The 16,481-nt window shown below is 44.3% G+C and overlaps 1 protein-coding gene across 1 annotated transcript; it reads right to left on the reverse strand.

Moving 5' to 3' along the window:
- Positions 1-564: 564 nt before the first annotated feature.
- On the reverse strand, positions 565-2,651 carry LOC147902658 (uncharacterized). The gene is made up of 3 exons (XM_087374043.1): positions 2,557-2,651; positions 2,199-2,465; positions 565-2,091 (listed from the first exon to the last, which is right to left on the reverse strand). Exons 1-3 carry the CDS (start codon positions 2,629-2,631, stop codon positions 667-669), a joined length of 1,767 nt encoding a protein of 588 aa, XP_087230169.1. The 5' UTR covers positions 2,632-2,651; the 3' UTR covers positions 565-666.
- Positions 2,652-16,481: the final 13,830 nt, after the last annotated feature.

Raw genomic sequence — 16,481 nt, forward strand, 5'->3', positions numbered from 1 at the left:
GCACACCCCCGCACCATTCAATCGTCAGCTCCTGCAGCTTTGTTAGCAGCCCGACCTTGGGGTTCACGGACACCAAACGCCTGCATTCTCTCACCCTCAGATGCTCAAGGGCGGAGAGATGCTGGATCTCCGAAGGCAGCTCTACGAGATCCGCTATGTGCTCTAGTGTGAGCGATGTCAAGCCGGCATGCCAGCGTAAGTCTGGCCTGAACAAGAATGATGATGCATTAGCTGCGGCGCAGGAGTTGCTCAGAGAGCAAACGACCAGGTCAGTGCGGCGTGATGGGTTGGGAATCGTTACGCTACTGCCCGCTGATTCCTCATCGTCTTCTCCAAGTTCACCCTCGCCTCCAAAATCTGATGCAATCCTCACGTTCGGACAATTCTTCAAGTAAATTATCCCCTGATCATTAATAAGTAGGCTTTTCAAGCTAGTGCACTTGTGCAACGCCAAGAGCCCCGGATTGTTCCCGACCTGAACCTCTCTCAACTTGTTACAATCTCTGATTATCAATTCGAGATACCCGTTGGTATGGCCAGCTAATTGTACAGCTTGCAATCCCTCTAGTCCTTCCAATGTCAAACTCTCCAACTGCCACATCCCCCACAATCCAGGCGGCAAATTCCACACGCTCTCGCTGCTGAACCTCTTCAAATGTAACGCCCTCAGAGATGGATTGCTTCCAGCGTTCCCGCCACCACATTCTCCGAATCAGTCGCGTCCGTCAGGGTCAGCTCTTGCAGACTCGTTGCCCTCCTCAAAGTCGCCCAAACCTTCTCCATCGAATTGCCATTTTCAATCTTCTGCAAGTTTAGCACTAGTTGCCGCATTTGTAGTACAACCTCTTCGATTTCCGGCAACAACGAAGGCACTGAGCCTAATTCTCTCAGCAGCCCCATCAGTCCGTATTCTGAAGCCAAACCTTGCATGTCATGACCATCGCCAAAGCCCTTTAGCTCTGCCCAGCATTGCACCGGAATGCGCGTCACGTTCGTGCACCCACGGATGCCATCCAATCGCAAGCAACGCACCTCCGGAATTTCCACCAATTGTGTACAGTGCCGCAAGTCCAGCCACTGCAATCCGATCAAGTTTGAGAGGCTCGTGGGCAACCGTGACAGTTTCCCACAGTGTGACAAGAAGAGGGAGGCCAAGGAGAACATTTCCCCTATGTTTTCGGGCAGTTCTGATAGCATCCCACAAGAATACAAGAACAAGCTTTCCAATGACTCGAGCTGAACGATCTCCTCAGGCAGGCGACACAAGCCCTCACATCCACCAAGCTCTAATTTATTCAAGGATTTACACTTCCCTAGGGAGCCTGGCAACTGCTTAAGGCTCTTGCAATATGTCAACCAAAGTGAGCGTAGAGCTACGCATTCCCCGATACTACAAGGCAGCATTTCCAAATTTTCCACATCGGAAAGGTCCAGGTTTTCTAAGGACCTCAACTTTCCTAACGGCAAATTCTTCAGCTTCTTGCAACCACGCAGACAGAGCTCCCTTATATTCACACATTCCTCCATGACAGAAGGCAGCATTTCTAAATTTTCCACACCCGTGAGATCCAAACTTTGCAAGGACGTGCACTTTCCTAAAGGCAAATTCTTCAGGTTTCGGCAACCTTTAAAAGAAAGCTCCGTAAGAGCTACACATCCTTCCATGCTAGAAGGGAGCGATTCCAGCTTCAACACATCACAAAACTTTAGACTGTCCAAACAATTGAGCTCGCTCGTAAGAGGAGCGGATATCATACTCAACCTACTTCCCTCTCTTCCTGACAGCTCTCTTAAGCTTTTGCTTTTCCAAATCACTTCCGGCAACTCCGTCAATCGCCGGCAACCCTCCAAAACAACCACCCTCAAATTACCTTCCAGCAGCGAAGGCTCCACCTCGATCAAGCTGGGTGCGTCTTTGACGACCAATTCTTGCATCCGTTCGAATCTACCTGGCGTGCATGGGATTTTTTGCAACCGATGGCATCTATGGATGTGCAGGACTTCTAACATGCTTAGATGTTTGAACGAACTTGGCAGCTCCACCAAGTTGTGGCAATCATGGAGCTGCAACTCTCTTAGATGGGAAGGAACCTGAAAGCAAATTAAACCCAAACCACCATCATGAAACGACTATGACGCCTTTTCAGACAACGCGACAATATGTTCCACTTTCCATAACATCACAATCTGATACTTACTTCGAATCGACCGCCAAAGAAGCTCAGGCTCATAAGGCCCAGGTGTGTGCACTTCTCCATACCGATCAACTCGTCTCTTTCAGAAAGTGATCCAGTTAATTCCAAGTATCGCAACTCTTTTAAGCTGGGACACGCACCTCGAATGCGCGCACGAAGCACACGTAAATTCTGCATTTTCATCAATTCCTCTGTGCAAACAGCTTTTACTGGATAACCACGTCCAGGTGTTTTTAGATCCAACCATACGCCCTCAATCTTATGCAATTGCTGCAGGAAACCACCGAGATTGATACCTTTCAAAAATTGTGAGTGAAAAAGCTCCAAATTTCTCAAAAGCAAGACCAGGGACGAGGCGCACCTTTTCCTCCTCAAGATGGTTCACACGCGACTCTTTTGCTATTTGTCGACCTAATTGCACTAGAAGACAGTGCATCTTGGCTACTTTCCTTGGTTTCAGATTCCACCGGCTCCAATTGCTCTCCGCCTGGTTGAGAAGGCAGCTGTTGTGGAGGGCGTCTATTTCACTGTTGCCAAGAATGGCCCGAACCTTCGTGCGGATCTGAAGACTCCCCGAAATATCCCTCCTACGAAGCGGCTTGGCCAGCGAGGCTCAGACGCCAGAGAACCGGCGGTCTAAGACTCCGCCATCGACTACCGTAAGGCGACGGAGCAATTCCATCGTGCCAAGGTTTGGGAGACTTCATGCGAGTGCTCCATAGCTTCTCTGAGCCCATCCTCAAGCACACCAAAGCACCCAGTCGTTGGGATCACAGGGCCAGATCTGTGATCATAGCCAAGCGGCGGAACGCGAGCACGGAGTCGACGGAGGTCTCGAGCATCGACGGAAACCCATCGATGGAACCGGACGGGACTTGACGGAAGAGACGAAAAGTGTCATCACGTATTGATGCGAGCTCCATTGTGCATGCCCTCGCTCTTGCGGATGCTCAAGGATCCAGAGAAGGAAAACGACGCTTCAACCCATCCATTCATCATGTGCATGGTGACGGAGAGCTCGCCATAGCTCTGAGGGTCAAGATCTTCTATATAACCGTAACGTGGAAAGGAAGTCTCAAGCAAGGCGATGGCCCCGGTAGCTAGCCGGGCCGTGAGGTATTTGGAGCATTAGCGCGCAGGTCTTGGGTTCGATTCCGAGCAGGGAAGATAGGTCACGAGCCGACGAGGGGGCCGACCCCCTTTTGCCAATCAACCGTGCCAATCAACCGAGCATAAAATATAAACTAGGGGCTCTACTTGGTTACACTAACCGCGACCAGGTCTCGTGGTTAGCCCAATGATAGGCGCTTCGACTGTTGTCTCCAAGGTTCCGGGTTCGATCCCTGCATGTGGGGTGCGCGTCCATTTTGGGAGCACCCACGTTCGGGTCAGTACATGATATAGGGAAGAAGGCATGCTTGGTTACACTAACCAAGTGGTGGCTCAGCGGTTGGCATGACGAGCCCATAGGCAGGTGGTCGCGGGTTCGAGTCCGGGTCTAGCTAAGCAGAAGCGCGCATATATGTTATATATAAGTGGGGATCTTTTGTTTCTAATAGCAAAGACCAGCCCACTTGGCTAGCCCGACGAAAAGTTCTGCGCATCGTTACCTTTAAGTCCTGAGTTCAATTCCGGTGGGTGGCCTCTCTTTTTAACTTTAGAGGCATGGCCAATCCATTTTGGCAGTTTTGCTAATTTAGCCCCAGCTAAATTTAGCTAGTCCCAACTAGCCAAATAAGGAGTTTTGGGGAGCAGATTTCACAGGTGTCTTCCCGCACTCGTACTGAGTTTCCGAGATAAGCCTCAGGCATTGCTTTTGCCCCACGGAGGTTCAGCAAGTGTTTTGGGAAGGAGAGGTTCTTCAGAACCGTAGCTCCCGGGAGGAGCTCTGTGCTCTCCTCTTGAGCATCTGAAGGACCCAGGCAGCTTTGTGAAGGTGAAGGACATTCAGTCAAGTGGACATTCCCATCAGCAAGGTAGTGGCAACTCCACGAGATCAAGTGGATACTTTGGGATCCCGGTAGGGGACCAAACCGGGGAGCAAAGGAAAAGAGAAAAAAGTGAAAAAAGTTTAAGGGAAAACTTTGCCCTCGTGACACCTTCCCCCCCCTTCTCCCCCGCCCCCTTCCCCCGACCCCCCCTTCCCCCTGCTGGCGGCCGTGGCCGCCAGCCCCCCCCTTCCCCCTGCTGATGGCCACAACCACCAGCCCCCCCTTCCCCCTCGCCCCCCTTCCCCCTGCTGGCGGCCGCAGTTGCCAGCCCTCTCGCCCCTTCCCCCCCTCCCCCCTTTCCCCCCCCCGCTAGCCCCCTGCCCCCCTTCCCCCCCTCCACCCCCCCATCCCTCCCGCCAGGGGGTCTGGAGGTCGTGGCTACCAGCCCCCACCCCCCCTTTCCCCCGCCCCCCTTCCCCCCCTTGCCCCCAACCCCCCTTCCCCCTTCTCCCCTTTCCCCCTGCTGGCGGCCGTGGCCGCCAGCCCCCCCCTTACCCCCTGCCCTCGTTCCCCCCCTCCCCCCTTCCCCCTGCTGGTAGCCGCGGCCGCTAGCCCCCCCCTTTCCCCCTTGCCCCCCTTCCCCCCCTCCACGGCTAGCCCCCCCTCCCCACTTCCCCTTGCTGGCGGCCGCGGTCGCCAGGCCCCCCCCCTTCCTCCCCTCCCCCCTTCCCCCCCCCCCTTTCCTCCCCTACCCCCCTTCCCCCCCTCTAGGGGGGGTGGAGACCGCGCCCCCCCCTTCCCCTTCCCCTTCCCCCCCTCCAGGGGAGGCTACCCCAGCCCCGCCCCTTCCCCCCCTCCAAGGGAGGCTACCCCAGCCCCGCCCCTTCCCCCCTCGCCCCCCCTCCCCCCCTTGACCGCAACCCTGCCCCCGCCTCTCCCTCCCCTCCTCCTCCCTTCCCTCCCGCCCCTCCATCCTCTCCTTCTCCTCCCCTCCTGGCAGGAACCTTTCTCTCTCTAGTTCTTCTCTCTTTAAAATTTTTTTAAAAAATCTAGATAAAGAATTAATCAAAAAAATTTGCAAGTACCTGGAAAAAGTTTGTAAGTTTGCTCTTTCTTGCTCTTCCTTCCTTGCTTTCTTGATCGTCCTTGCTTTCTTGCTTCAATGAATGAAATGAGGGGAGAATGAATGAAGAAGGAAGACTATATATAAGAAAAATTAGATTTTCCTCCTCCTCTCCTATTGGCTTTCCATTCCTCCCCTCTCTCCTATTGGCTTTTCATTTATCCCCTCTCCCATTACTCCCCCTCTCCCATTGGACCCCCATCCCTCATCCCAATCTTCCATTAGCCCTCCCCCCATCCATTTCTTCTTCCTCCCCCATTGCCACCACTCCCATCCCACATTTCCACCACGTCCCATACTCCTCCCATTTCCCAAAATCCCATATTTCCCCATCTCACCCTCCTCTTTTTCATCCCCTATTAACTCCCCTCACTCATTTCACTCCCTTATTATCCTACTCCCCTATTACCTTCCCCTCTCCCATTCCATTCTTCCCTCCCACTCTCACTTCCACTTCCCATTACTCACTTGCCATTTGAAAACTATTAATATATTATTATACTATTTTTTATACTTATTATCATACACCCCTATTACTTCCCTCTCCCATTCCACTCCTCCCTCCTCACTCCCACTTCCACTTCCCATTACTCACTTGCTATACACATTTGCAAACTATTAATATATTATTATATGATTTTTTATACTATTTGCAAACTTACATGTGGGCAAAATCACAGGTGTCAAAGCGATCCTATTGTGGTCATACAACAACTGTGCTTTTATTCAAGGGCGTATTTATCTTCATCAACAAGCTTATTTACTCAAGGTATGAAGTGCATAATTTGTGCACTAGGTGTTTACTTTGTTGTATCAAAATTGTTTGCCACACACACACACATATACACATACCGAGAATTTTCTAATATTATCGCATCTACATTTCTCCGATGGGCACAAAACTTTGTACACGCCTCAACCTAGGTTGTATTGACTTGTATACAAAGTGGTGCACCCATCCCATAAGTACTTGTTCAGATAACACACCTCCAAACGTATTTTATGACGATTGTGCATAACACTAGGAACAAAATGGTGTATAATGTGAGATCGACTATGCAAAGCATATCCAATGGACACAAGACTTTGCACATTCCTAAACCTAGGCAGTATTGACTTGTGTGCAAAGTTGCATCCCCATCCAATAAGTACTTGTTTGAAAAATACACCTACAATCGTGTTTTTCGACGGTTGTACATGACACCAAGGCCAAAAACGGTATTTAATACTCAATCTACCATGTAAAGCATATCCGATGGGCACAATACTTTGCACGTGCCTCAAAAGTGGTGGTATGGTATTCCATGCAAAGTGGAACACCCATTCAATAAGTTCTTTTTAGAATATCACACCTAGGACCATGTTTTTTATTGGTTGTTGTCCATGACACTAAGGCAAAAACGCTGATTTATGCTTAATCGACAATGCAATGCATATGCGATCATCACAATACTTTGCACACATCTCAACCTAGATATTATTGACTTACATGCAAAGTGGCGTGCCCATTCCATAAGTACCTAGTCGAATAACACATCTAGGACCGCATTTTTTGACGGTTGTGCATGACACTAAGGCCAAAATAGTGTTTGCTTGTTCGACAATGCAAAGCATATCCGATGGGCACAATACTTTGCACACACCTTTAAATAGGTCGAATTGACTTACATGCAAAGTGGCACACACCATCCCATAAGTGCTTGATCGGATAACATACCTAGCAGCGTGTTTTTTTACGGATGTGCATGACACTAGAGCAAAAATAGTATTTAATGCTCGATCGACCATGCAAAGGACATCCGATGGGCACAACACTTTTTGTATGCCTCAACCTAGGTGGTATTGAAATGTTCTCAATGAGGCACACCCATCCGATAAGTACTTGGTCAGATAACACACCTAAGGGTGTGTTTTTTTGCGGATGTCCATATCACTAGGGAAAAAATGGTGTATAATGCATGATCGACCATGCAAAGCATATCTGATGGTGACAATACTTTGCACGCACCTCAACGTAGTTGAAACAGACTTGCGTGCAAAGTGGAGCCCCCATCCGATAAGTACTTATTTGAATAACACGCCTACGGTCGTGTTTTTATATGGTTGTGCATGACACAAAGGCAAAAACGGTGTTTTATGCTTGATCGACAATGAAAAGCATATCCGATGGGCACAATACTTTGCACACACCTTCAACTAGGTGGAATTGACTTACAAGCAAAGTTGCATTCCCATCGCATAAGTACTTGATCGGATAACACACCTAACAGCGTGTTTTTTTACGGATGTGCATGACACTAAGGCAAAAATGGTATTTAATGCTCGATCAACCATGCAAAGCATATCCGATGGGCACAATACTTTTCCTATACCTTAACCTAGGTGGTATTGAAATGTTCTAAAAGAGGCACACCCATCCGATAAGTACTTGGTCAGATAACATACCTAAGGGCATGTTTTTTTGCAGATGTGCATATCACTACGGGAAAAACGTTGTATAATGTGTAATCGACCATGCAGAGCATATCCGATGGTGACAATACTTTGCATGCATCTCAACCTAGTTGAGACGGACTTGCATGCAAACTGGAGCCCCCATCCGATAAGTACTTGTTTGATTAACACACTTAGGACCGTGTTTTTTCATGGTTGTGCATGACACTAAGGCAAAAACAGTGTTTTATGCTTAATCGACAATGCAAATCATATCCGATGGGCACAATACTTTGCACACACCTTCAACTAGGTTGAATTGACTTACATGCAAAGTGGCACACCCATCCCATAAGTGTTTGATTGGATAACATACCTAGCAGCGTGTTTTTTTTACAGATGTGCATGACACTAGAGCAAAAATAGTATTTAATGCTCGATCGACCATGCAAAGGATATCCGATGGGCACAACACTTTTCCTACACCGCAAGCTAGGTGGTATTGAAATTTTCTCAAAGAGGCACACCCATCCGATAAGTACTTAGTCAGATAACACACCTAAGGGCGTGTTTTTTTGCGAATGTGCATATCACTAGGGAAAAAGCGGTGTATAATGCATGATCGACCATGCAAATCATATCCGATAGTGACAATACTTTGCGCGCACCTCAAGGTAGTTGAAACAGACTTGTGTGCAAAGTGACGTCCCCATCCGATAAGTACTTGTTTAATTAACACACTTAGGACCGTGTTTTTTCATGGTTGTGCATGACACTAAGGTAAAAACGGTGTTTTATGCTTGATCGACAATGCAAAGCATATCCGATGGGTGCAATACTTTGCACACACCTTCAAATAGGTGGAATTGACTTACATGCAAAGTGGCACTCCCATCCCATAAGTGCTTGATCGGATAACATACCTAGCAACATGTTTTTTTACGGATGTGCATGACACTAGAGCAAAAATAGTATTTATTGCTCGATCGATCATGCAAAGGATATCCGATGGGCACAACACTTTTCGTATGCCTCAACCTATGTGGTATTGGAATGTTCGCAAAGAGGCACACCCATCCGATAAGTACTTGGTCAGATAACACACCTAAGGGCATGTTTTTTTGCGGATGTGCATATCACTCAGGAAAAAATGGTGTATAATGCATGATCGACCATGCAAAGCATATCCAATGGTGAAAATACTTTGCATGAACCTCAATGTAGTTGAAACAGACTTGCGTGCAAAGTGAATCCCCCATTCGATAAGTACTTGTTTAATTAACACACTTAGGACCGTGTTTTTTCATGGTTGTGCATCACACTAAGGCAAAAACGGTGTTTTATGCTTGATCGACAATGCAAAGCATATCCGATGGGCACAATACTTTGCACACACCTTCAACTAGGTGGAATTGACTTACATGCAAAGTGGCACTCCCATCCAATAAGTGCTTGATCGGATAACATACCTAGCAGTGTGTTTTTTTACGGATGTGCATGACACTAGAGCAAAAGTAGTATTTATTGCTCGATCGATCATGCAAAGGATATCCAATGGGCACAACACTTTTCGTATGCCTCAACCTAGGTGGTATTGGAATGTTCTCAAAGAGGCACACCCATCCGATAAGTACTTAGTCAGATAACACACCTAAGGGCATGTTTTTTTGCGGATGTGCATATCACTCGGGAAAAAATGGTCTATAATGCATGATCGACCATGCAAACCATATCCGATGGTGACAATACTTTGTACGCACCTCAATGTAGTTGAAACTGACTTGCGTGCAAAGTGGAGCCCCCATCCGATAAGTACTTGTTTGAATAACACACCTAGGACTGTGTTTTTTCATGGTTGTGCATGACACTAAGGCAAAAACGGTGTTTTATGCTTGATCGACAATGCAAAGCATATCCGATGGGCACAATAATTTGAACACACCTTCAACTAGGTGAAATTAACTTACATGCAAAGTGGCACGCCCATCCCATAAGTGCTTGATCGGATAACATACCTAGCAGAGTGTTTTTTTACGGATGTGCATGACACTAGAGCAAAAATAGTATTTAATGCTCGATCGACCATGCAAAGGATATCCAATGGGCACAACACTTTTCGTACACCTCAAACTAGGTGTTATTGAAATGTTCCCAATGAGGCACACCCATCCGATAAGTACTTGGTCAGATAACACACCTAATGGCGTGTTTTTTTGCGGATGTCCATATCACTAGGAAAAAAATGATGTATAATGCGTGATCAACCATGCAAAGCATATCCGATGGTGACAATACTTTGGATGCACCTCAAAGTAGTTGAAACACCTAGGACCGTGTTTTTTCATGGTTGTGCATGACATTAAGGCAAAAACGGAGTTTTATGCTTGATCGACAATGCAAAGCATATCCGATGGGCACAATACTTTGCACACACCTTCAACTAGGTGGAATTGATGACTTACATGCAAAGTGGCACGCCCATCCCATAAGTGCTTGATCGGATAACATACCTAGCAGCATGTTTTTTTACGGATGTGCATGACACTAGAGCAAAAATAGTATTTAATGCTCGATCGACCATGCAAAGGATATCCGATGGGCACAACACTTTTTGTAGTTGAAACGGACTTGCGGGAAATGTGGAGCCCCCATCCGATAAGTACTTGTTTGATTAACACACCTAGGACCGTGTTTTTTCATGGTTGTGCATGACATAAAGGAAAAAACGTTGTTTTATGCTTGATCGACAATGCAAAGCATATCCAATGGGCACAATACTTTGCACACACCTTCAACTAGGTGGAATTGACTTACATGCAAAGTGGCACTCCCATCCCATAAGTGCTTGATTGGATAACATACCTAGCAGCGTGTTTTTTTACGGATGTGCATGACACTAGAGCAAAAATAGTATTTATTGCTCGATCGATCATGCAAAGGATATCCGATGGGCACAACACTTTTTGTATGCCTCAACCTAGGTGGTATTGGAATGTTCTCAAAGAGGCACACCGATCCGATAAGTACTTGGTCAGATAACACACCTAAGGGCGTGTTTTTTTACGGATGTGCATATCACTCGGGAAAAAATGGTGTATAATGCATGATCGACCATGCAAAGCATATCCGATGGTGATAATACTTTGCACGCACCTCAACGTAGTTGAAACAGACTTGCGTGCAAAGTGGAGCCCCCATCCGATAAGTACTTGTTTGAATAACACACCTAGGGCTGTGTTTTTATATGGTTGTGCATGACACTAAGGCAAAAACGGTGTTTTATGCTTGATCCACAATGCAAAGCATATCCGATGGGCACAATACTTTGCACACACCTTTAACCAGGTGGAATTGACTTACATGCAAAGTGGCATTCCCATCGCATAAGTACTTGATCGGATAACACACCTAGTAGCGTGTTTTTTTTTACCGATGTGCATGACACGAGAGCAAAAATAGTATTTAATGCTCGATCGACCATGCAAAGCATATCCGATGGAAACAATACTTTTCCTACACCTTAACCTAGGTGGTATTGAAATTTTGTCAAAGAGGCACACCCATCCAGATAACATACCTAAGGGCATGTTTTTTTGCAAATGTGCATATCACTACAGGAAGAACGTTGTATAATGCGTAATCGACCATGCAAAGCATATCCGATGGTGACAATACTTTGCACGCATCTCAACCTAGTTGAAACGGACTTGCGTGAAAAGTGGAGCCCCCATCCAATAAGTACTTGTTTGATTAACACACTTAGGGCCATGTTTTTTCATGGTTGTGCATGACACTAAGGCAAAAACGGCGTTTTATGCTTGATCAACAATGCAAACCATATCCGATGGGCACAATACTTTGGACACACCTTCAACTAGGTGGAATTGACTTACATGCAAAGTGGCACACCCATCCCATAAGTGCTTGATTGGATAACATACCTAGCAGGCTCGTGTTTTTTTACGGATGTTCATGACACTAGAGCAAAAATAGTATTTAATGCTCAATCGACCATGCAAAGGATAACTTGGTGTGTCCATCTAATGAGTACTTGATCGGATAACTTCTCCCACCAATAAATTAAGTACTAATTAAAAATTATAATAAATGAGTAGATTATTAAAAAGAGACTAATATTTATGTAATTGTTGCTACTGCAACTTGCTTGTGAAGGACTCTCACAAAGGAGATGGCTATAGATTTTGTTCCAAGGATGGATGTGATTTTATGTAGTAAGAGAGAAGTAGTTGCATTTGCTACAATCCATGATAGTGATCCCAATTCAGTTTGCCTTTTTCGAAGACTTGGCGAAGATAAGGTGGCAGTTATTGTATCAAAGATTCTTAGCACACATGTTGAGCTAAAGTATAAATGTGGAGATATGGAAACACTTGGAGATGTTATGCCCTACAATACATCCAACAAATCATTTATAGCATGGGACAAAGATGAGACTTATGCAACAGACATTATCAAGAATACAAAGTGCACCACCTTAGATTTTACTATAGGGGACATTTTACAAATGAGATCATTTGCAAATAAGACTGTAGCAGAAGGTGAAGTATTGGGATTTGAACAAGTGGAGCAATGGTCATTTGCACAGATGAGGATTCTAAAAGTCACTGATGATGGTATGGTTGATAACATAACATCCTTATGTGATCCCTACTATGAGGTAGGCAAGAATATGAGATGGAGCATGCAATTTTTAAACTTGAGAAAGAGGCATGTGGTTTTCAATGATAAAGACAAGGTATACTACAATATCAAAGGACCTAAAAAGCATGCCCATGTGCCAGGCTCTATCACTTCAAATGTGGATGATTTCAATATACTCAATTATAGAAGTGACATCTTATCTGGAGTGGATGAGTTCATTGGTTCCGAGAAACAAAATGATTTTAGAAGCGAAGCCTTATCTGGGGTGGATGAATTCTTGCACAGTGAGAAGGGCAAAGGTTTCCATAGCGATGTTTTGTCAAGTGTGGATGAGTTCATGCATATTAGCAAACCTGGTGTCAATCAAGCTTGTGGATTTGTGAAAGCCATGCAAGATGTCCCAATGAGTGATGTTCTCTCAGGAGTGGAAGAGTTTCAAGGTTCTCAATACTCTCGTAGGATATTGAATTCATTGAATGGTCCTAAGAGTATGTTAAAAACGAGGCTGAGATCAACATAGGATTATTCAATATTTAACTTTGATTGTGATATGGACAAGGATGCAACGACCAATCATGGATGCTTGGTTACAAATAAATGTGAGGAGAAGAAGTGCATAAATACAGATAACAACGTGCACGAAGAACGAAAACGGTCATACATATGCATGAAGAGAAAGCAAATCTAGGCAGATCCACAAAAGCAACCAAAGAGGAAGAGAGTAATGAAGGAAGAGAACATGTTAAATGCCTTGGGATATCTATGTTGCAAGCGAAGATGTATGCGCTTCATTGATCTTGTAGACACCAGGGAATGTAGAGGACACGTGTGGCAAAGAAGAGGAAGCGAAAGAAATGAATACCTTCTCACAAGTCTCTCTTGCTTTCTTCAGAATGGCAATAAAAGGCTAAGTTCAAGACAAAAGGTTAAACCTCTTGTAAATGGAAAAAGGATTTGCAATAAGGCATATTGCAATATTACTGGATTATCCCATGGTACATATTGGGATTTAGTCACCAAGGCAAAGGGCGGTAACAAATTTAGCATTCACGGTAATAGAGGAAGGTCCAAATCAAGAATCTCAACTGTCAGGGCAGCAGCAATTTCGCAAGACTTCATACATGAAAATGCTTTACCTCAACCCCATATATCTACCAAACTCCCTAACGGTGACGTGATCACTGAAATGCACCTTCCAATGGGCTTGACAAAGCTCGAAGTATTTGACTCTATTGCAGAAAAGCAAAGGCAAAGAGGGGATGCCATAGCTTCTTCTCATACTTTGTATACTCTTTGGAAGAAGAACTTTGGATATGTTAAAATCCCAAGGAGGCAAAAAATGTCAAAGTGCAATGTCTGTGAGGATTTAAAGCGAGCGATTGAGAGTGCAACATGTCCAAATCAAAGGGAATTATACAAAAAAAACCGAAAATCTCATCATGACCTTATTCGACATTCCAAACAAAAATATGCATTTTGGAAGGAGCAAGCTATTTCGCATCCCGATGACTACATGTGCCTTATTGTAGATGGCATGGATCAGAATACAACAGCATTGCCTCGTTTTGTTGCCACTGCACCTAAATTACAAGGAAAGCACTTTCTAAAGACACATTTATGTGGAGTGTTAGTGCATGGAATTAAGTTCTTTGCAGATATATGGATTGATTCCTTGCATCTACATGATAGCAATCAAGTTATAACATCTATTATGAAGGCAATTCACAATATACATGCAGAAAAAGGTCGCCTACCACCGACTTTGAGAATACAAGCTGATAATTGCTGGCGAGAAAATAAGAATGTACTCATGTTTGCATTTTGCTCCATGCTAGTTGCTCATCGAATCTTCAATGAGGTCGAATGTGGATTTTTGTATGTTGGGCATACACATGAGGATATCGATCAGGTTTTTAGCACAGTCTCAAGGGAGCTTAAATGCACAGATGTGGAGACAATAGATGACTTAGTAAGAAGATGTGGCAGACAAGTTGGTGGTCGTAAGGAAAGTACAGTATGTGAGAGGCTCGAAAGAATGTATGATTGGAAGAGCTTCATTCTACCTTTCATACAAATGGGTGGTGATGCATTGATAGGTCATACCAATCCACACTACTTTCGTTTTTTTTTTTAAGATGAAAAACCTGTAATGCAATCACAACAGTATTCTCATGATACAAAATGGGAACCTGAAGAACCTTATAGTCTCTTAACTTCAATTCCCAGCAAGGAAAGGTATCCAACATGGGCTCCTATACAAGAATTCAATGAGAGGTCTAACTGTGAAATAGAAGGATTAAAAGCATTTATTACATACAAAGAGGAAATGCTCCGGAGATATCCTAATTCGAAGCCTACTTGGAGAGAACACACTACCATTGTAATTAACAAGACACAAAATTTAATAAAGGACCTTGAGAGAATGCGAGGCTCAAAGGACGTTAAGGAAGAATGCAATATGTTTTGGCCAAATGTTCATAACGATTTGCGCCCAGCTCCAGTCTTTGAAAATGTATTTGTATCATTACTCCCACATCCATATTGTGGACCGAAGAAGAGAGAGTTTATGCCACAAGTAGATATAGAGGTCGATTGTTTTGTTGTGGTTTGGCCATCGGATGATGAATATGAGAATGTGAAGTTTTGGGTTGCAAAAGTAGTTGATGTGCAAAGAGATGACCAAGGGAGAGCTACAACATTTACAGTGGTATGGTATGAGCCAAAGGGCAAGAAGGAGAATATGGATAACAACACATTGTATACTAATTGTATAATGAAGGAGTGGGTGCCAAATGATGAAGCGGTCTCTCAAGTTTCGACGGAGACAATCATAGTGTCTTGGCATTCAAGGGCAAAGAAATCAAAGAAGCGCATGGGATATGAGGTAGAAGGAAAAATAAAAATATGACAGCAAACTATTTTGCATATACACGAATTTTTAAGGATGCTCGCCATGGAGGAAGTAGAAGGAGACAGCGCAAATGAAGAATGTCCATGATTAAAGCTTTGTATTGAAGTCCATTGAAGGATTTTATTTGGGTACTAGGCAAGAAGCCAATCCAAGACAATTGTAATCAGAGTCATCACCTCCTATGTCAAATGAGAGGTCAAAATATGCACTGGATGTCACCCAAGGGTCAAGGCTTGCCAAGACAATAGGGAGTTAATGCAAATGGCACCTGGCAAGGGACTATCACATTGAGCAATAAGACAATGGGGAGTCAATACACCCAAGGGGCAAGGCTTGGCAAGACAACTTGTGGGAGTTAATGCAGATGGCACCTGTATTTTGCACTGGATGTCACCCAAGGGTCAAGGCTTGGCAAGACAATAGGGAGTTAATGCAGATGGCACCTGGCAAGGGACTATCGCATTGAGCAATAAGACAATGGGGAGTCAATGCACCCAAGGGGCAAGGCTTGGCAAGACAAGTGGGAGTCAAACTATGCAGATGGCACTTGGTAAGGGATTGTCGTGACATTGAGCAATAAGACAATGGGGAGTCAAATTATGCAGATAGCATAAATTGAGGCTCTTTAAGAGCAACAATTTAAATTGTAAACATATGTTCAATCTATATCATTTTGGATATAAAGACTCTAGCTGAGAGCAACGTCTCTCAATGTAATCATAGAATAATAGCTATAATTGCTATTATACCTCTTTGGTTCAATACAAAACTTGGGTCTTATGGCATCATGTCTTTTTTCTATTTATTAAAAGTTTTAAAAATTTTGTGCATATTGCGAGTGACAATGTTATTTTCATGAAATATTTCATGGATTTATAAATTTATCACGTTAAGGAAAAACGTCAAGGAAAAATATTAAAAATAATTAAATTAACAAATAACTTAGATATAGCTAGAATTTCTAATATAGGATTATTTCAAATTCTTGCATGTTGGTGCAAAAGTATAGATTGAAAAAACAATATTTTTATGTGAATATGATAGTGCCACAAAGTGAACTTTTGATTTCGGAAGAATATTTTCAGAAAGTAAAATTTTGATTTGGGAAGGATATTTTCTTAAAGTAAAGTTTTCATTTGGGAAGGATTTTTGTGCTTCATCCAAAAACAACAGAAAAAGTCCAAAATTAATGAAATAGGTGTTAAGAACAAGAATACAACTTATCC

The sequence above is a fragment of the Dipteris shenzhenensis genome, chromosome 4 (genome assembly GCF_047967505.1).
Source record: "Dipteris shenzhenensis isolate YYH24624 ecotype China chromosome 4, Dip_SZ_1.0, whole genome shotgun sequence".
Taxonomy (NCBI): Eukaryota; Viridiplantae; Streptophyta; class Polypodiopsida; order Gleicheniales; family Dipteridaceae; genus Dipteris; species Dipteris shenzhenensis.